Source organism: Melopsittacus undulatus, chromosome 8 (assembly GCF_012275295.1).
Source record: "Melopsittacus undulatus isolate bMelUnd1 chromosome 8, bMelUnd1.mat.Z, whole genome shotgun sequence".
Classification (NCBI taxonomy): domain Eukaryota; kingdom Metazoa; phylum Chordata; class Aves; order Psittaciformes; family Psittaculidae; genus Melopsittacus; species Melopsittacus undulatus.
In genome coordinates this window covers 22072347-22095210 of record NC_047534.1, presented here as the reverse complement: position 1 = coordinate 22095210, position 22864 = coordinate 22072347, and the positions used below count along the sequence as shown (strand labels likewise).

The 22864-nt window shown below is 34.5% G+C and overlaps 1 protein-coding gene across 1 annotated transcript in view; it reads right to left on the bottom strand.

Annotated features, from left to right (window-relative positions):
- The window catches only part of CCDC73 (coiled-coil domain containing 73), a 75005-nt gene that overhangs the window by 30325 nt on the left and 21816 nt on the right, over positions 1-22864 (bottom strand). The window contains exons 2-8 of the mRNA XM_031050481.2: positions 21558-21704; positions 12621-12692; positions 11159-11230; positions 10353-10388; positions 9508-9582; positions 7419-7457; positions 1313-1448 (exon numbers count right to left, since the gene is read on the bottom strand). Coding sequence (XP_030906341.1) covers positions 1313-1448; positions 7419-7457; positions 9508-9582; positions 10353-10388; positions 11159-11230; positions 12621-12692; positions 21558-21689 — 562 coding nt within the window. The 5' untranslated portion in view covers positions 21690-21704. The remainder of the gene's footprint in view (positions 1-1312; positions 1449-7418; positions 7458-9507; positions 9583-10352; positions 10389-11158; positions 11231-12620; positions 12693-21557; positions 21705-22864) is intronic.

Here is a 22864-nt window from a genome sequence, read left to right as displayed (position 1 = left end):
AATACTGAGAGTAAATGTTATTTTTCCACGAAATTGCAAAAAGACTTTCCTGTATCTGACATAATAGAAAAGCCCTGTCCAGTATAAACAAAAGGAAGACACAGCAGTGTTTCCTCTTACTTTGCTTTTAATATTAAATATTAGCCTATAAAAATACTACAAAAAGTAACTTGAGGTACTGAAATATCACGAATACACATTGAACACATTACCAGTTTATTCAAACTAAAGCTAAAATGCTTAACTAAACTAATAAACAAAAATTATTTAGTTTCAGGCTGAAAAACAACCCCCAGATTTACAAGCTTTGGTATTTGAAATGTTTGTTTGTTTGGGTTTTTGCTTGGTTTGAGTTATACAACTGCTTCTCCCTTTCCTTAAAAAAAAAAAAAAACCCAACAAAAACCTTTTTATTTATGTCCAGTTTACATGAATGAAAACCCCAGGTGCACAAACCAATACACAAGTTCATATTCTACACATAGACTGTGATGTTTGCATAGAAATTTATCACTTTGTTGTAAGAAACAAGGATTTCTCTCTCAAATTAATAGGTACAAAACTTTTTTAAATGAGGCATTTTTATTACTTGAGGTTATCAGCTTTATTATTTTGCAAATAAAAGTTACATATTCATATAACTAAAGTACGTGGAATAATACGTGTGTTAGCAGGTTCACAGATAATTTTGTGTTTCAATACAGTGACAGGGATATGATAAAGATATATAAGACTTCAACTGCCACGTAGTCAGAATCTACGTAACAATATCAGCATAAAACTGTTCATATCACCCTATTTTTTTACTGAACTGGTTTTAAGATTTTATATTTTTTGTACAAGAAAATAATTTTTATTATTTCATTAATGTTTTCTGTCCATTTCCCAACATTAAACCTACTTTAAAAAGCATTCATTTTCCTCTACTTGCTAATTCCTTTCCTTTCACCCCCTCATTTGTGCTGCTACAACTGTTTGAGTATGCTGAATAGCAAGAGAGAGCTGATGCAATGCTTCACTATTTTGAATGAAAATCAATTCTTCAATATAATTTACTATGTGACCACACATAGTAGTAGCAATGTACCAGCAAAGAGCAGAACAGATGCAGAGCCTGTGATGCTAAACTTGGCTCTGTCACAGAAAAAAAATCCACTGATCCCATACTGAGATCCAGTAATAGTCAGCTGTAATATTTGATGTTTGGCATGAGGTAGCTACTGTTTTTCTAAACTACCTGGTTTCTACAACTCACTGTCATCAATATACAGAAAAGAAAGCAAATGCTGGAGAACACTGAAGACATACATACCACTATGCTCCAGTTTTCCATGAACACCTTTTATGATTCCAAACTGACATGCAATAGCAGCATAACACTTCTCAACTTCATTTAGTTTCTTATGATGTTGCTCTTTTGCTGTTAAGTGCATCTGCAATTTTTGATCCTGTTAGAAACATAAATGGAGCACCTACTTAATAACTAGCATATATCAATCAACTCACCAAATACTTTTTAAAATAACAGTGTAAACGCAAAATCATGCCCAGAATTTCTCAACTACCTATTTCACATCTAGTGATCTGTTCACATCTCCAGATAGCGCCTCATCTCAAAGACCTGTAGCTTAGATTATCAGAAAAGCACTTTAACATATATTTATGTGTTCTTTGGGAGACTTTCATGTAAACATCTGCAGAACTGTATTAACTGTTTTCAAATCCCAATTTCAAGTTTTCCTCTTATGTGGCTTAAACAGGTTATTTCCTTCACCCCTAGCTTAACATGCTAATGCTGCCTGTGCCTCCTCCTGCACTACCATGAAGTACAGCATTACATTCTCACATTTCTTTGATGAAGGATGCCCATGCAGTTTAATACAGCCCTCCATGCAGTTTAATACAGCCCCCACCCCACATCTGCTATTCAGACCAGGGCAGTACCTGCCTATGTCTGTGGCTGCAGATTCAAAGCAATATAGTTTTGAATCTATATTCAAAATCTGTATCTGCAGCTTCAGCTCTACATGTTTGTACCTCATTGCCCTAGCTGCTTATTTGTCCCTACTGTAGTCTTTAACAAAATATACCATGCTTTTGAGTCACAGCTAAAAAAATCACAGCTACCACAACCCACTGCCCCCACACTTTCAGAGAGAAGCCCAGTGTGGAAATGAGTAAATGGCTGCAGACAGGTATGAAGTAGGAGGTCCTTAAACTTCGGCAACAGTGCTAGTGTATGCATCATGAAAATAAGGCCTATAGACATTTATTGTCTCCTGGTACATAACACAAGCTATCTATTATGCAAACAGTGTTCCGTCTTCTTTGTAAAGCCACTGGGAAAAGCACTGTCTTCCTCTTACGGTTTTAAAACAGTCATTTTAAACAATTTGAACAGAATATGTTTGTTTGATGCATCTAAATAAAAGAATTTCAACATACTTGCTAAAGAATGGAAGTGCATCAACTACTTCCAAAGAGTACTGGTGTAGTACTTCATTTAGATTAGTGAAACTAATGCAGGTTAAGACTCCAAGCTTCCTATAAAAGTATAGGTAACCTTCTAATCAGTAATCATTAATCCCTCAGTATCAATTGCAGCTGTAATATCTTGAAATATTATAAATTTACTTCTACTTTATGACTTTGTATCTGTAGTAAGTTAGATGCTTACTTTTCAAGGCATCTAACACTTTATTTTTACTTCTGTTAACATCCTGGCCTAAGTAATATTGTAATGAATACCTTAAAGTAATTAACCAAAATGTATTTAAGTTTCAGGAATTTTACCAATCTCACACTTTGTGAGGGGGTGACTGAAAACAGATATTCACAAGAAACTATACTGACACATGCCACTGATTTTTTTTTAATAAAGTTATTTGTTTTCCTTCCTTCAATATATATTTGTGTTCCTCTTTGTACTGTATTTCTGTTAATAGCTTTGTAGGTATATTTGGTCAATTTAAGTTTTCTCCAAAGAGAGTGGGTTAAATTAACTCCTCAGAAAAGATATCCATTTACGTAGACATCTATTTCTAATCTACAGGAAAGCAACACAGCAAATATCTGTAAATTCAAGCTACACAGGGATGAATCTGGCCCAGTGTCTGGCTTGTGTAAGGCTCCATTTCCATACAGTAACAAATGCAATACACGTCCAAGCATCAGAGGATAATAAAAGCTGATAGTAATCAAAAGAAATGACCAACATAAGGCTAGCAAAACAGGATATACAAATTTCTCATGTTTTATAAGGTATGAAATTAAACACACTGCAGCAAACGGAAAGTCATAATGGAAGCACTGGTAAAGAAACACCATCACTTACAGAATCATTGCAAGGAACGCAGGTTGTGAATGTTCATGTACTTTGGTTTTTTCCTAACCATAAGTTAACAGTTGAAAAATTATCCTTACTAATGCTAGGATGTAGATTTTATGACCAAAAAAAAAAAAAAACCAAAATCAAAATTTAAAATTACATTTCTGTTTCCTGATAGTCATTCAGGTCTATTTATTCTTAGAGATCAATCAACAGGAAGGCATCACTAATTTGGCACTCAAAGAGCTTTCTTTTATATGGATTTTTCTTACTTCTCTCCCAATTCCTTTCTTAAGTCAGCAAAACAGTGTTAGTTCTTCCTCCTCACTAGAAAAGTAGAAACGCGCTTTATTATTTCCCAGGGCTCTTTCCAGTGAGAAAAGGAACTGGCCTGCTATAACCTCAAGTTTTATTAAGGGCTCAGCCCTTGCCTAAATATGATTTTTGATAGCAAGCTGCTCTGCAGACTTAGGGCACAGTAAAATAAAAGCCTGAGTATGTGATTCTCCCATTCACAGTGAAGAGGTCTTAAAACATTCTTCTGTGGAAGACAATCAAGAAACATCAGGAGACAATGCAGGATAGGGAGGGGATGACCCTGGAGCTGGAGTAAGACCCACAGAATGTTGGTTATTCTTCCTGATGTCTGATACTGCAAGAACAGGAATTATTGCCCTGCCCTCCACCAGTAATAAAGATAAGCTGGGATGGGGAGTGGAACTGATTGTGGCCATATGGTTTGTTGAGGTACAATGATTTCTTGGTGGAACTAGAGCAGAGAAATAGCTCAGGGTCAGGTAGGTGACTGGAGGAAGACCAAGAGGGAATTGCTCATATCTCAAAGATACTCTGGAAATTGAGTCACTAGTCAGAGTTACTCAGTGAAGCAGAAGGTGGTAATTGGAAGGTGAAAGTGTCACAGACACAAAGGAGATGTAATGGCATGGAATCCTAGGGCAAGATCATGTGAAAATTATGCAAAAGGTTACTAAGTGTAAATCTTCAACATAAGAAATTTTTTCACAATAGTTGCTTTAGTTCTGAGCATTTTTCTGCTTTAAACTACTTATTTATACTGCATCACTGCCCCCTCACTGTATTTTTAAGTAACATAGTATATTACAGGCAAATTCCTAAAAGATGTAGAAAGAAAATAAACATAATATTCCTAACTTAGATTATTAAGATGAAACCAACTTTAAAAATTACATTTACTTAACATTTTGCAGTAATTAATTTTTCAGTCATTTGGCAACCACATCTGTATTAGAAAATGAAATGGTGGCAAGGAAGCACTCAGGAAATGCCTACACTGCCATCAAAATATCCCTGGCCCATTTTGGCTTGTGCCAAGCAGCATTCATGTAAGTAGTTCCTGGGCACAGTTCAGGAGACAGTCTGCTGGGAACAACGTGGGTTATTTGGATGCAGCTTCCCTCTGTTTTGAAGGGCACTAGAGTTTAACGAACCCAGACCATTTCCTATCGCTTGACTGCAGCTCCGCTAAATGGTTTCACAAACATTTAGTTTACCAGTACCAACACAGTCAGCAAGTGAAACTAGACAAATTACTAGTCATTCACAGAGGTAGTCACCCCATCTACATTACTCATTAATACTGATGCGCTGAATCACCACCTGATAGACAGTGATGTTTCCCCACTGACTACACAGAGATCTCGCACTCCACATTTGCTCCTCTGAACTGCACACAAGATTTGGTCTCTAAATCAGCCAGCACTAGCCTTAATCTTGTTCTTGTTGGGTTTTATATTTTGTCACAGTTACATATATTTAAAATTTAGGCACTGCAGAAGACAAGTAACTCTGAATGTTCAGTCTCTCAGACATGCCCAGGATCCGACAATTCAAGTTAACAAGGGAACACGTGAATAGATGCTATACTCAGAGTTGTAGCATTCTACATTTTATCACCTTTTACGAAATCAATGAAGGAGGAAACCAAGACCCGACCAGGGTGATTTTCCTCGTTATTTCTTTATTTCAGCAGCAAGAATACAATACAGACCCCACACTCAAACATATCCCATCAAGACAGCTAGATTTTTAGTAATCACCCTGCAGCCTCCTGACTGCACAAGTGTTACTCTCCATATGCAGTGAGGTGCAAAGTGACTACACCACACACAATAATCGGCACTTCAATGGCTGAAACAAAGGAAAGATGGAAGAAAAAGAAATCCTCTATTTTTTTGTCCTCTACAGTCTTTCAATATGAAACAAAATCTTCCACTATTTCAGATTCTAGTATCTATCCTAAGAACTGTATCAGCACTACAATTTTCCCATAAACTTAATGGGACAGCATGCTACAGTATGATGTACACGCAAAATATTAACATTGCATATACTAAGGAACAGGATTTCACAGCACACAAAAAAGCTTTTTTATTGACTGGCAGGGTTTCTAAGGTGCCAGATATAAACTAAACAGCACATTTGCTTACTTTCAAAACACTAGCCAGGGCATGGTCTAGTCTGTCTTTAACAGATTTAAAATTGAAATAGAAAAGGGTCTCAGATAAATGCACAGTTTGGAATTTCATCCATTTTACTTCTAAGCATTTTGCCATTTGTGAGAACTAAGATGGTATACATGTGTTACTACTACCTTGATCCCTAGAACATACATTTATTTCAGTGCAACTACACAGGCAGCAAAGCTAATAAAATTTGGCTTTGGTCTAAAACTGTGTTAGCCTGCTACTGCTCAGGGTTGTAGGAAAGAGTTTGCTTCTGTTTACCTTGTGTTTTTCTGTTTTCATCATTTCATATCAGAACATCTTCTATAAATATGGCCATACATGTTAGGTTTCATACACATGCAAAATACAATTTCTAATATCTTGTACCCCACTGAATGGCATTTTTAATAACCATTCTCTGTATCATACTACTTCAAGGATTTCAACATTTTCAAATGGCAAAAAGTTTATTAAACATAAAATCTATGAAGATAAGAAGGGAAGATATTTGTTTAAGCAGCGTAGATACATTTCCAGCTTATAGAAAAGGTGTAGTGATTTAAATATTCTCATTTATATGGAAGACTGAGCTTGCAAGTTAGGAAAGAAAGGCAATATGAAATGACTTAAATGTAAGTTCAATAATTCGTATACTTTAAACACATTTTTTGACCAGATATATTTTAAGAATAAATACAAGTTAAAAGTGAAGTAAGACAAAATACATTTTATGTTGCCTTTGATCTTTAACTTGTAGCCTTATCTCCCAGGTCAGAGGGCACATTATTCAATTTCACCATATTTTGTGTAAAACCACTGTAGCGTTGAAGATGACTTTCAGTACAAATGTCATGGTACTTAAAGCTAAACTGGACCCTAGTTTTTTGAGCTTCTTAATTAAAATCACAGTTTGTAATGGTCTGACAATATTATCTTTATTCTTTCCAGTTGAGCAGCAGCAGAATTTTCATAGCATTTATTCAATCAAGCTTAGCAATGTTTCTGCAGCTCACTCTTTTACTTCCTAAAACACACAACAGGGTTCAGAGTGACTGTGCTGTCATTCTACATAAATTTATTCTCTGTGTCAAAGGGAGTAAGCTAGACTGGATGAAATCTAAACTGTTCAGGGGAACTGTTGTTAAGAAGTAATTCTAAGGAGTGAAAAGTTTAAGAGGAAAAACATCAGGTTTTCTTAAAAAAGAAACCTGCTTAGAATTCTCCAGTACTTCTTTGAGTCAATTATGCTAGATCCTATAAGCATACAGGTAATATAATTACATTATTCAAATCAGTCTGAAAAAAATCTTCACTCTAACCTATAAAGAGAACAAATGTACCAACTACACTATAATCCAGTGAGAAAAAATTCTGCATGCTAAACAGCAGCTGTCACATAATAGAACATTTAAAAAAAAAAAAAAAGACTGGATTTGAAAGTTTATCAGTTCCAAAGCTGTTATTGCCCTTTTTGGTTATTTGTAATAATTATCACACATTATTTAAGTATTAGAGATGCTTAATACTTGCATGATACTCTCAGCAGTCATTCTCTTTTCATAAAAGCTATACCTTATACTTTTTTAGTTTTATTAATTTCTTACCATTTCATTCAGTTTCTTTTGCAAAGTGTATTTTGAAATCTGTAAAAAAAAGGTAGGTATTCATTCATTTGTTGTTACATTTTTTCTTACAACAACCTGCATATTTAGGTAGTCTCATACCTAAGATTTAATTGCATTTATTGCCTAGTCAATACAGTAATACTGGGTTTTGCAAAATGAATCTAATAATAAAAAGTAGTGTAGTTCTTAATTCATAATTTCACTTTAATATTTAAATCATGTAAATGTGCTTTACTCTGATTTGTTACTACAATTTTGAAAAATGCATAAATCCTTGTGTTTTCTGACATGTATCATAAAAATAATGTGTAAATGGACCACAGTCTGCAGACTAGACCCTTAGAAATAGAGAAGAAAGAGATAGAAATGAAACTCCTAGAGAAAAACAAGGACATTCCATGTTGGGATTAAAAAAAAAAAAAAAAAGAAGAAAGAAATGGGTCTTATGTAGATGTTCTGAATGGTGGCATATGAAGACATATTAAAGCATACAAGATTGTTACAAGAGGGACATTTGAAGTCATTAACACTATTTTTAATACACTTTTGAAATCAGAGAATTTTGACTTGCATAATACTTAAGTTCACAACAGCTTTAGTCTCTGTATCTCTTAGAATGTTTATAGAAGCACTGACAATTTCAAAGAAAACAAGTGAAATGTCAAAGAACCCAGTATGTGTAAATCTTACATAGAAAATATTTCTAGAAAAGGTCTAGACAACAACCATTTTAAGGTAGAATTCTGACTCTGGATAGAGAAGACCACAGAACTAAATATGAGATTTGTCACTTCTATTTTAGGCTGATTTTTCTGGGTCCACAGGTTCATTGTGACCTCTTGCTTCTTCAAGGCACAGCAGAATTTCCTAGACCTGAGCTATACTGTTACACTAATATTTGATTTCTGAACATTAAAAATTTCATACAGAATTTTTTTTTTTCAATTTCTGTTTTATTTTACAAAGTAAAGGCCAGTGGAATCTTTCATTACTCTTGCTATCCACATATTATGCTCAGCAAACCATGGAGGTGTATTCTCTATCATCTGTGTTATACCAAGGTTTGAACAATGCACCAAAATCATTATAGCTATGGCACAGAAGTCCAGCCAAGGCAATAAATTTCTTTTGCTCACTTTCAATGTTAACTAAATTATTAAACAGTCTGACACCAAACCAAGTAAATGCTCCCTATTCTGAGAGAATGTTAATAAGAACAGAACATATTTCAAAGTCATGGATAATAATCCATTATAAACATTTTGATTTCAACAGAATTAACTATTATGCCGCTCAGTTTTGGGTAGAAAAATAATTAGTTCCTGCCAATACCTGAAATCTGGCAAGGCACTGCAATGCTAATTCTCTTTTGTGTTGAGTTCTACTCTTTTAATCCATTTTCAACACATCTGCCTTGATCTTTGAAAGAAAACCACATACCAGCTATGTCCCTATGTCTTCCTTTATTCCAAGTAAATGTGAATCACAGCCACAACTGCTCCAACACTATGTAATGATATAAAATTCAGTACAGAAATAACAATACACAGCACAAGAGTAAATTGTGCATTCATTTGACCATTTTCCTGACAAACAGGTATTGGAAAGCCAAGGATTAAGTGGTAAATATAGAAACCTCCTAGTGAGAGGAAATAATTAAAAAAAAACCACAGGTAGTGCTGTTAGCTGGAGGCCCAGTGTGAAAACTTGCTTAGGTGTCCAAAACCCAAGTTTCCAGAGAAGTGAGAAGTAAGATGACAAGAGCAAAAAGAGGAAGACCATGGAAATGAAAAGAAGGCACATTTCACATGCTATTTTGGTTTCTATTGAGTCTGCAATCCTTCTGGAGGAAAAGAACTTTAGGTGAAAATCTAACTTAAAGTAGTCTTGGTACTGAAGGCTAGAACGGAAACTAAATGTTAGAAAATGTGGTGTACGTGTACTAGAAAGATTAACTGAGAAGGCCTTGAAGGCCCTCTTAAAAACAACTATTTTCTTACCAGTGGAAAAGCTAAAACCAAAGCACTTGCATACCAAGGAAAGTTATTTACCAAAACTAACAGTTTACCTGTAAAGCTTTTAATGCTTCTTTCAGTCCATCGATTTCTTTTTCTTTTGTTTCTACAGCAAGTTGATATTTTCCCTTTCAACAAAAGCTGTACTTCAGGATTTGGGTGGAATAAGTATATTTACAATGAGAATTTCTCAACAACAATGTTACAAAACAAAGCACTACTCTACTGCAACAGAACAATTTATCGATGAAAACAGGTGAAAATTCAAATAATTTAATTTATATCACAATAAAAAGCAAAGTGAAAACACAATTGTGTCTATTCACCACTTATGACTAGTCAGAAGTTTTAAAATATTCTCTTCTGAGAGAGACAAGCTTGACAAAGGCAGAATTAATAAGTTACTTCAGAACAAAGATACTAAACAACAAAAAAAGCATTGGGTAAATCCATTTTCTTATCCAATTTAGGAGGGTCTTCATAGAAACAACTTCCTCAGCTTTTCCAGTCCACAAAGATTTGCTACCATTAGAATTACTAAATACAGGTAAGCATATTTTATAGTTTTATATATATACATGCATATACAACATGCACATGTGAATTTATTCACATGTGAATTTATTCACATGTGCATGTCATGTGCATATAAGTCAAAAGAAATCAGAGGAATTAAATCAGGTATCTCTGATAGCAATCAATATGAGTCGCATTTCACAAGTAATCAAAATTGTATAGGTTATAAACAAAAAACTAAGAGTAACAGGTTATAAAAAGATATCTTTTGCTAAGGCATTAGCAAGAAAAATAATTTAACTCTAATATATTTAGCTTATACTTAGAACATGCTCATTCAGATATATGGCATTATCATTTACCAAATAATTTAACAGAGTACCTTTTCTTCTTCCAAGGCCATCATTCTTGCCTGTAACTTGGTTGTTGTTGGCATATTAAAAAAAAAATAAATAAACACACACAAAAAAAAACAAACAACAAACCACCAAGAAAGAAAGGAAGAAACAACAAATCAATACAGCACATGGGATTAATTTTATTCATGCAACTTGAAAAGACAATATATTTATAGTACCATTCATAGTGTACTTCTGGTTGAGTTTTTTTTCTCCCTTTAAATACAATGACCATAGAGTCACAAACAGCAAGCTTGTGAGTCACAAATTATTTTTTCAAGAAAAAAAAACACCTAATTGCTTGCCTGTTTCTTTTTAGTGAGATATGACTGTGATGCAGCATTAGTGATAAACTCCTCATCACCATGTGGAACAGTTTCAGTTTCTATGACTGTTCTCTGCAAGTTATTTCAGCACTCAAATTTGTCGATTATACATTATGCAGAAAAAACCCACAACCCCTACTTGAAAGACTGAAACACACTTTCAAATGTTGAACAAAGTTGTCTGGCAGATCTTTCACCATGCTTTATGAATCTAACCTTGCAGAGGACATGCCATTTGAGGAAGGGAGAGCTCTTTCTTTCCCAGGAAGAGCAGTATACTGGGACAAACTGTCAAAATATAAGCATTATACTACATCTGGAAGAAAGAAAAAGACCTGTTTTCTTTAAGCTGTATATAAAATGTTAGAATATACAACACAAAAATATTTTAATACCAATAACTTGCTGTTATATGACCATTTTTAAAGTCTCACTGTCAAAGTCAGAAGGCCTTGTTTTGCTACCTGTTTTTTAAGAACTGCCATAGCTTCTTTGTTTTGTTGCTGCAATGTGTCCATCTGATGCTGCAGTGTTTCCTGCTCATGAAAAGTAACAAGTGAGGTTTAAATATCTTACAGCTAATCATACATCTGGGTTTTCAAGAAAACAAACAAACAAAACCAAACTGATTGTTAAATATTTTTAGAAAGACATGATTAAAAAGCCTGAAGACTAAAAAGAGACATTTGTTAACTGCTAATCATCTCTTTGGTAGCAGCTTCCCTAGTTTACAACAAGTAACTCTTCTCACCTCTGGAATTCACCTCTCTTGTTGCCAGGATTTCTGTAAGTGACTCTTACCCATCCTATCAACCTGCATAAGCAATGTAACACCCATTGCCATCTTAAGACAGCATTAGGTTTGCCATGTGCCAATGTTAAATGCAAAGTGCAGAAAACCAAAGTTCAAGCAACTAACTGCCTGGAAGTCCCATCTTCTTATTAATGGTGAACTAAATTGCTATTAAGGTCTCAGAATGAATGGAAATCAGAATCATATTATCAACAATTGCAATGCTAGGTGGAAAAAAAGAACAAACAAGTAAAGAAGGGCTAAAATTGAAAGCCCTGCTGCTTATACAAATACAGAATGTTTCCTCTTTCTGTGTGCACATATATATCTTTCAGAAAGAAAAAAAAGGCAGTTTGGATTATTAATTTAAGATGGTTAGGTTGAACTCCAAGATGACAAAGCCTTCCTTTACTACCAAGATGTTAAATATCTCGAGATCAAGGATAGAGCTGAAATTATTGTTTTTTCTGTGATCATAAAATATACAGAGTAAAGCCTTTTATCTTGTGACCTAGTGACAGGGGTCATAGGTTTGATTGTATGAGAGAAGGGAATGGATTTCCTATGCAAGCATAACCTTAGAAGCTCTAACCCTAGGAAGAAGATTATTTTACTGAAAACTTCATTTTGAGTGCTTAAAAGTTGACAAACCTCTTTCAAGAATCTCTAGCATACAAGTTTATTAGAAGTATTTTTTTTTAAGAATCATCACCTCCAAAACACTGCAAGTGAAGCTGTTTGTACAACTGCACTGCTACTTGCACTTGCCAAAGCCAAGCATAATACAGAGAAGCTGTTGCATAGCTTACCCCACACCAATGTGTCAACAGGCCTCATGTTAAGCTAAATGTCTTATTGCTTCAGTATTTATATGCCTTTTGAGTGAAGACTTTCAGTCATGCCAAATATTATGATGGTACTCTTTCATTAATTGGATTCCTAGGCTGGGCACAATCCAAATCAATATAAAAGGTACAAAAGTTCATGGCTTGAAAATAAACTAGTGGCTACCAATTGACAATGAGAAATTACCATAGCTTTAAAAAGGCAAATTATACCAAATCACAATCCATAAAAATATATTGAAATTAAATCCCAGCAGTTAAAAAACTATAACCACACAAGGAAGTTACCTTCTGCCACTCAAGTTCCTGTTTCTCTACAACAATTTTACTTATTTGATCTTCATAATTAATTTCTGTTTCCTAGTTAAAAAAACCAAACAAACAAAAAAACACAAATTTACATAAGACAGTAACAGCAAATCAAACACCAACATAAGTTGTATATTCATACTCTTCTTCCCTTACAGTCCAGTACATAGAACATTATGTGCTTACACACCACACATCAAAAAAAGAAATAAAAGCCCTCTGGATGTTGCAAAATAGCAGGTAAGTTCAGCTGTTTTGATCAGAAAATTTGCAGAATCAATAAATTTAAACTTAGATTGAAATGTATGACAGAAGATTAGAAACAAGGATTATAGCCCCCTTAATCAGCAGGCACAGTTCTCTCTTCATATACATTCTCTTCTGCTTCTTACAACACAACCACAAAGGGAATAAACCAGACTGGATTTCACACTTAAAAAAGGACTGAATATCCTGATGAACCAACTCAAAATACTGAGTTGAAGAGAAATTCAGTAAGCTGCAATAAGGGCTTCAAGAATCCATTGTTAGTCAAAGATACACAGTCATGGTTAATGAGTCAGAATCTTTGGGACATCTTAATTATTCAACTCAAAGCATTTGAATCTTTATGTTTTATTGACATCTTCCAGGACAATTGAAAAATCTTCTGTCAGCAATTACTTCTGCTAATACGGAATTATTATTTATCACAGCCTTCTGTGGCAAAAAGCCTCCTGACCTACCAGATGAAAGTAAGAAGCTAAACAGAAGTTATGGATAATCAGCATGTACTTTTATGATGAGCTACCTGGGTATTATGAGCTACCTGGTATTATGAGCTACCAGGAAATCTGGAGAAGAATGTTACCGAAATCTGAAGTTTTCTTCACAATCCACAAGATGTACTAGAAACAGGAAGGTGTGCTACATCTCTGCAGTGCAGGAGCACTTTGTCAAAAATTAAACTATTACTGTAATAATAAGTGAGACTTACCTGCTGATAATCACAGTTGCTAAAAATTTATGGGAATTTTCCTGAAACATGCTGGTATTAGTCAAATTTTCTTAAGTGAAAGTTAGGAGTAATATTTTTTTTAATTATGAGTATTGGCCTTCCTTTACAAATGCAATACTTGAGAAAGGAGAACACGTTTCCCTTTCAAACAGTCATCGTTCAGGCTTTTGATGCATATTCACCCCAGAATTGAAGCAATTCACCCCTGACCTCTTACTGTGTACAGTCAAAATAATGAATACCCCTTAAAGATCTAGAGAGTGACACTTATGTGTTGCTCCCAGCAACAAAAAGCTCATTTCCTACCTTTTCCCTGCACACTGATGGTCACCTTGAAGAAGTGACCACCTTAAGTTAAGATGGACAAAATACAAATTATCATTTCAAGTTTTTGATACAAGGCTATGTACAATGCTTCAACAGTTTGTGCAAAACTGTTTTGAAGAATACCTTGCAACCCCTTCTCACCTAATACAACAGTTGATCCACAGTCCCACTGTATTATAGACAGAAATAAAATCACAACATATGTTCAAAGGTGACTGAAAACAGGTTTTTGATATCTTTTATAGATTTTTAGGGTCAAAACTGACTTCCTTGATTAACAGGTAGTTTACAGGCACATTTGTGGGTAGAAGTAACACTTCTATCCACAAGAGGCTACTCCTGAGTATTTCAAGAATTACTTACGGGATTGAAAAATATGCCTCACAGACTTGAATTTTACTAAGATTTTACAACTGCTCTAAGAAATAGCATGTTAAAACTTAAGGCATTTATAATTAACTCCCACATCCATACGAAACACTTTAACTAAAATACAACAATACAAGTTTGAAAGCTGTTTTAAATTCCATTTTAAGCAAGCCCTTTGCTTTGAATGCTGAAGAGGGTAAGTACCAGAAGTTCTAACTAAACAACGCTTCTCCAACTTCTAAATTATAAAGGAAAATCTAGAAGCCATCAAAAAAGTATATATATGTAACTACTGCTGAAAAAATAATCATTATAAATACTTAACCTGGGGATAACAATTACATGATTCAAATATTCGCATGTGAAATCGCTAATAATTGTAAACCTTGCGCATCATTTTTACTTCTTTCAAAGAACGCTTATAGTTCACCCCTTTTGAATTGAAAACTTGTGTGCAGCACTTTATTTATTTATTTTTTTACAGGTTTCACCAACTGTTTAATAAGATAAAAACATCTTTGTTAACTTTGGAGAGTAACACTGTGTCTGCAAGTTTGATGAAGTATCAAAAACCACACAGAAGCTTGAAAGTGGTTTTTTATTGGCTGCCTTAGAACTACATAGATTTAAGTGTTCTCATAAAAAAAAAACAACCCACAAAACAAAAAACTACCATAACAATAAAAGAGGAGTAATTTGATGGTTTATTTACTCGTTATAACCTTTAGAAAGTGTCAACCTCTCTTTAAAGTGTTTGCTTCAGGCTGTAGTTTTACAAGATGGGCTGTGGATTGGTCAAGCCTCCTCGATTCTTGACCCTGAACAGATTTAGGAACAGAGTACAGCTGGCTCATGTCCAAGCAGCCAAAACTGCTGCTAGGTACTTTTATTGTCTTTTCAAACTCATAATCTACCTCCTACAAAATTGCACATCCAATTTCTCAGCAGGTCAATCAAACAGTACTCAAGAGAAACTACAGTTTCTGATTGTTTCATGCTGTGATCAGAATATCCTTTGTACCAGCACAACTTTTACTGGACCACGGATATCCTTCTTGAGTTTTGATCCCAAGACAAATGTTAAAGGGATAGAAAAATGTAACAGCTTTATTCTAACTTTAGTTCCTGATACAACATTTTTGGATCTTAACAGTAATGATAATTAACCAAAACCTTTAGTAACCACATACTTGGGATTTATTCTCAAAAGCTTTCCTGTTTCAGAAGTACATATTTCTGTTTCTTTACCAATCACTTTTTTTCCTTTGGAAATCTTTCATTGCTTTGTCCTTGATTCCACTGCATAGGCTGCAATTGCTCTATATTAAAATAAATCTCACCTATCAAAATATATTCCTTAAATTAATAAATGTGGTCTACTAAAAAGCTTGCACCAATACCTATCATGATCTTCTCATCAACTTCAGGTAATCCATTCCTGATCAAAAGCCACGTTATTTGTTAACACAGAAGTTAAGCTAACACACTGCTTACTGACTTGAATAAGAACATTGCATATGTCACAGTTATAAGATCCATAAATCTCAGTACTGCTTAGTCTTTTATACCCCCATACTTATTTATTTTTAAATGTTCAGCTTTCCTTGTTGGTTTTGTGTTGCTAAAAAGTACCCTAAGTTACACTTAAGCAGAAAATCCAGTTATTAAACCATGAGGATTTTTTTATTGTTTCCCTGCAGCCTGTGTTAGTGGTGTCCTGTTGGCCAAATTCTAGGTAACAAACAAAAGCCACCCACATGTCTATTTTGTGTTATTTTATCATTGTTTCTCCCCCCCACCAATTTCATCTTTTTACTCTATCATTTAAGAAATTCAAATTAAGCTCTTCACCATTCTCATTGTCAACACCTAGAATTGTTTCTTGCAATAAAAAAAAAAAGAAAAAAATCCTCACTAAAATATTTTGTTTCCCTACCATCCACTTTATTTTTAGAAAATACTTCTGCCTTGATTTCTGAAGTAGTAATTGTCCTTCTCAGGAACAGAAACTTCAAAATACAGTATTAAGACATTTAAAAATACAGTATTAAAACATAAAAGGAAGTAACTTAAAAACAAACTCTTCTTAATTATAAATAAATAAATAAATAAAATCTTCATTTATCTAATAGTTTCATTCAATCTCATGGTTTTGGTCACTGTAGATCATTTTTTCCACAGAGCTGTCTATATAGCTACAGTAGATGCCTTTGGTGTTCTTTTTAACTTTTCTGCTATTCCACACATCTGAAAGTGGTTTTTCTGCAGAACACACCTTCGACAAGGTTTAGTTTTAGATCTACTGTAACATTTCTGGGGCTTTTTAGGTCTAGATGTATCACAAACAATATGGCCATTCAATTCTAGTCATTCTACTTTGATCCTCCTGATAACTAAACATATAGTTTCACCAACTTTCTTCACTTAACATCTCAAAAAGCAGTTTGCCTTTCAGGCCCAGGTGACTTTTCTAAATACTAACTTTATACTGCAACTTTCCATTTTCATCTCAATACTGATCTTCTCTTGTCCATCTTACCTGTGAAACACTGCTAAATCGATGAGTTAGCTCTGCACAATTATGTGCAGGTCTTCCATTCTTGCACAGACTATCTCAGAATACCCAAGCTACAAGTTGTATGGCACTGCAGTGCGCAGTGCAAACCCCCTTCACAGATGCCAGAAGGCAGAAATACATTTTAGGAATGGTACAGAACAGCTAAGGGTGAGCAAAGCTCCTTCATAACCTCTCTCTAAGAAAACCCAGAAATAAGTCACTGTGCTGAAGAACTTGGATTAGAATAGCCAAAGGCACAGCAAAGGTAGAGTAAGAGGAATGGAGATAAACTTGTGCAGACCTATCTGAAAGGAATGGCACACAAAGCTCTGCGGCACTAGGGTGAGCTACAGCTCCTGAGAACAGCAACCAGAACAAACTAAAGGTGAGGTGTTGCAAGAGCCATAATGTCCACATCAAGACAACAGACATGGTTCAGGATTTGTCTCTCCCTTCACAAATAAGAAGATACGAGAAGGATATTTACTTTCTCAGTGACTACTCATTGACCATCAACATGAAAGTGGGTAAGCACAAAAAAAAAGATACAATCCATATCAAAACAGAAGAAGGCAGACAGAATGCGATAGAAACTAGGAAGAACAGGGAAGAGAAAGAATATTAGATGCAGAGGAGATGAGGGTCAATAACAGCAAACTGATAGGACCAGCCAGCCTTCAAAAAAATACTCCTGTCCACAACAGTCCTGAAACCCCACATTCCTGTGCTGTGAACACAGGTAGGAAGTTCCCTGGCAAATAAAATATCTCATCCCCATTTTGGTAGCTGACTAATACCACCTGCTACGTCAACATACTCCTCTGGTTCAAGGAAGGGAGAAGTTTTACATAGTGTTTGACCATGAATAGTAGGATGATAACTAGCAGGAACAACAAATCAATATGACTTAAATTTACAAAATATGGTGAGAGTTCCATGCTTCTAAAAGGAAATATTCAAAGAATCCTGTGTTAGAGTATTTGAAGATAGAACCTGTTAGTATGAGTAAACTCAATACCCTTTGCAACTCTAATACTTGTTAATATAATATAGTTTTCTTTTCTTACCTTTGAGAAATTAGGGAAAATTTGAGAGCTGGAAAATGTTTCTTAAACAGTATTTTAGTTAAAAGAGTTATAGCTGTATCATAACTGCCCAAAGAGCAAAGAGCAAAATTTATTTCCTGCATTTTTTAGTAAACAGAAGAGTGTCAAATCTAATAAAGTCAAGACACACATGACAGAATCTGTAATACTAGCCAGACTTTGTGATGTCCCAGGTTAACACCAGAAAGAGCTTCAACAGTTTGTTGTACTTGAGAAACATAAAAATTCCAGTAATTTTTTCCAGGTATGGAAAGAGGCCACAAACTTATCCTTTGCACCAAAGAAAAACATCAGTAAAATGTTTAAAAAAAAACCCATTTACTAAGATTTATCTTTCTTGTGTTCAGATAATCAGCATCTTCACTGGTTCAACAGCTACTAAAAGCACCCCTATCTCCAGAATACACATCTATGGGAATAGAGACGATTTCATTTCTTATGTTTACATGCTTTTCTAGCCAAGGATGATGTGGGGTATTTTTTCTATCTAGAACAAGAAAGAAAATACTTTGATATATGTGCTTTCTTGTCCTCGTAAAGATTACCCTTACATCTAATATCAATTGTCCTAATATGCATGGTACTTCAGAAAGCAATAAAGACTTCAAGTTGGCCTACTTATGCTGCAACTTTATACATTCTAAATCAATTATATTTACCCTTTAAGAAAATTATCATGTCTTATTACTCAGCAAAATGAACTCAACTGACAGCAGAGCAAAGCTGACAGATTTTGGAACAAAGTGGATGGGAGATCCACCACAAAAGAATCGCTGGGCTTATCGTTACTTGACGAGTGGGAAAGCAAAGCAGGCAAAAAAACAGAAGGACCCTCAAATTACTGGACTGTGAAGTAATCCCTTGTGGGGGGGAGGGGACAGGGGAAGAGTAATACCATATTTTGTAGCTTTTAATTACACACATTAAGTCAATCCATATAAAGAACACAAACCCTATGAACAGACAAAGGAAGTGAAGATGTATGTAATATTTTAAGCAATGCATTTTACAGAATACACATGCACAGCCACCATTAACTGGGATTTCATCTGTAAATTAGCAGAACAGTCACTTATGAGCAACTCCTATACATTAATTTAAGAGTTTAACTACAGGTATGTGCTTAACCCAGAAAAGTAAAAACCAGGTAGATGCTCTGAAGTAACTCAATGCATTTATTTTAAAGTATATTCAGAAAAGCAAAGTCTCTAAAATAGTATCTTATGGTATTAAGCATGGATTGTATCAAGTCTCAAAATATTTTAACATTTAGTTGTTTTAAGAGTTTAATTTTTACCTGTCTAGATTTGCACAGATAATTTTAGCTTCAAATTTATTTTCATTAATTTGAATTTATACTGCAGTACAACCTACCATGCAAGGCAGTTTATTAAAATTATAATACATGATAGTTCCTCTCCTGAAGAGACTCCTGTCTACGTGACAAGCAAGACCAATAATGGGAAGAAAAACAGATGCAAACAGAGGTAAAATATCTCATCTAAGGTCAAGCCACAGGTCAAAGACAAAACTGAGAGTAAAATCCACTCTGGTGGCTCTTCTGCCTCCAGCAGGCTGTTGGTGTGCTGCGAGCCTCACCAGCAAAAGGGAAAAGGACTAGCAAAATTCCTAAGAAACCAGCAGAACTTTTACTTCACTTTCTGGCACAGCAGATGACACAGTTCAAGTTGGCATGTCTCATTCTTGACCATAGAAAAATTACCACAGTGCAAGATGAGTATGGTAATTCTCTATGGTTTGGTCTGTGCACTTTTTCCTCGGTAAGTTTATAAATTTACAGAATAATTTCATGTTGGTTCAATTTGGAAGAGATTCATAGCTACAATCAGGAGATAATGTTGTATCTGTTTTTGAAAGACACTAGGCATAGCCATAGTATTCTGTAACTCTTGTATCTTCAAAATATTCATGGTTTATATTCCAAATTCCAGCCGTACTAAGCAAGCAGCCCTGAACTGATTGTTAAAGCAAAGCAAATACAAATGCATTCAGAGATACTTTAAGATTTTAAATTGACTAGCTGCAAAATACTTAATTTTATTCTTTTTACTTACATTTCTAGCTGTAAACAGGTAAATGTATATATATACATTTCTGAGAGTAAAGGAAAGTACATTATAGAAATGTAGGATCATGTCTTAACTGTAGAACTGACTCTCGGCATGAGCACCAATTTCAAAACTAAAAATACCTTTATGCCAAAAAATTGCTCACCCTTCAGAGGAACTTTGTATAAAAATCACAGTCACTTACTCTTGTAGTACAGCAGACAAAACAGACAAACTAAAGCAAAAAGAAAAGAAGAAAAAAAATAACAAAAAAATAAACTCCATGTCACTTCACAAAGATTTTAGGCTCTGACCAAGTGCATTAAAAATACAAAGTGAAGTTAACAGTGTAAATGGAATTCTGCTAACAGATCTTACAGGGAAAATATAATCCAATTATTATTATAGAAGTTAAATTCTTCAGTCTTTACTTCTTAATAGAAAAAATAATTAGACTGGTCTAAACATCACCATTGTAACAAAAGCCTACAGATGAGACCATGGAGAATTTCAGCAATATAGCACCAACAAACAAGGATCATGGAGATTTTTTTTTCTTTGATTTTTTTTTAAATGGCAGTCATTCTTTTGTGTGCAGTTTTTAAAGAGAGGATTATAACATTTAACTTGGGTAAAAATAAACATAAATCAAACTTGTCATCAATACTAATACATTAAAAGTAATCATACACATCTTTTGAACAGGTCGAATTCATCAGATGCAGAAATATATACTCTAGGTCTTCAAAATAATGCAATAGTTAAGAAATACTAAGGAAGGGGAGAAATAGAAACAAATGTTTACACACATACAACTGAAAAAAGTAACTACAGGAAAATACAGCTGCCCTCAACATTGCAGAAATAATTTTACTTTAGTATGAGATAATTCAACTAATATTTCAAAACCAAAATACAGCACCACCACCAACCCCAATACGTACGTAGGGCTCTAGCTTAATAGTTTAGCAATTTAAAAATGGTGAAATAAAGTGGATTTGGTTACCACAGTAGCTCTTTACCATCTTGGCTAATTCTGAAAAGCACAAGTAAACAGACAAAAGTAAGTCAAAATTACTGCTTTCTGTCAAATAGTGAATCAGTCTATGAAATGAGACTTGGGAAATTGGCAATGGCTTGTATTCTCTTTCTTTTCATATAAATGGCTACTCTTAAAGAGATGAACTACAGAGAAATACAAAAATGCTATGTAGATCACTTTTGTTGATAGCCTGGTGATCAACTATAGCCATTTTAGACATTACTACAGGAAAGACTAATTCATTCCCATACTTCATGCTGTCTACAGAGACATTTCTAAAACAGACACTGCCTAAATCCATGATATTGTTAAACAAATCCCTGGTCAATTAATAACTTGAAATACAGCATGAAGCTTAGCCACACTTACGCAGCATTTTCTGTGATTAACTACAGGGAGACAGAAATAAGAAGAAAAAAAAAATCACTAAAAACAATATAAACATTTACCCTTCTTATACGCAGTTCTTCTACTGCCTCCAACAAACTTGTTTTAAAGTCTAACAGTCGAATGGAAAGTAATGTCTCTGATGGACTTTGAAGAGTAGAGTCAAGTGCCTGTGTTCCAAAGTCTTCATCCATTCTTTGAATTTGTTTCTGCAAAATAAATAAAATGTGTATTTCCTCCTCAGCTTAAGAGGATAATCAAACTCCAAAACTTGCAAGTATGGAAGCAAATTCTTTCTGTGAGGAGTAAAGCTACTACTTACAGCCATGACACAATGAACAATATTGACTGAGATTATCAGGAAAAAAGAAGTAGTACAGGGATTTTTCCAGAGTTGCTGCCCTACACCAGCATGAAAGTACTGCAACTAACACATCAGACCATGAAAATGTAACTATCTACCTTCGAGATTTAAAGAATCACAAGACAGGCTCAATTTTAAAGATGACCTTCAGACTGGCTTGAAATTATGAGCTAAAGGTAATATATGTAGACTCTGCCTCTGAATTTTACCAAGAACAAGCTCAAGTATCAAAATGTTGTAGTGTAAGCTAGCTAAATCAACTGTTGTCAAGCAGGGAGTTATGCTAACATAAGTCCCATGTGTCTCTGTAGGTACAAAGCATGTTTGTTAATGAGAGAGATCATTACAACACTTAGCATTTGATTTACAAAAATATCATACCTGTACACATGTCATCTTTATGTAATTTGCATATGTGATGTATATAATATGTAAGTACATCATAATCCATACTTCCAAGATTATTTTTAATATTTAAGACTGAATTTGCACAAGTCCATGGGAAGACATAACATCATGGTGTGCTTCTGGACTAAGAATTAAAGAGGTAGGGGTAGCCCACACGAGTTATGGCTGACCTGGCCACTGCCGTAGAACCCTTAGGAAGCAGCTCCTGCAGGAATAAGAGAGACCTGTGTCATGGGGCCATAACAACTACAAATCAGGGCTCCCCACTTTTTTTGCTGTTGTCTAAATAAAACCCTAACACAGATCAAATTTAAGCTGCTTCCTCATGCATAATAGATTGATTCCTTTCTTAGCTGCCCTACCACAAAAGTTATTCTAAGTTACAGAAATAATGGATTTGCTAAAAACAGGAAAAACAGGCTCAATTTTGTCTTCCATTTTAAAACATGACTAATTCTGAACTGTTCAGTATGAAATATTTATCAAAGTTCTTTTGTCAGTGTCAAAACGTGAATGTTTGAAGGACTTCTGAAAAGGCAGCAAATAAAAGTTAATAAAAACAATATACAAACTTGTACCACTTCAGGCAACAAATCT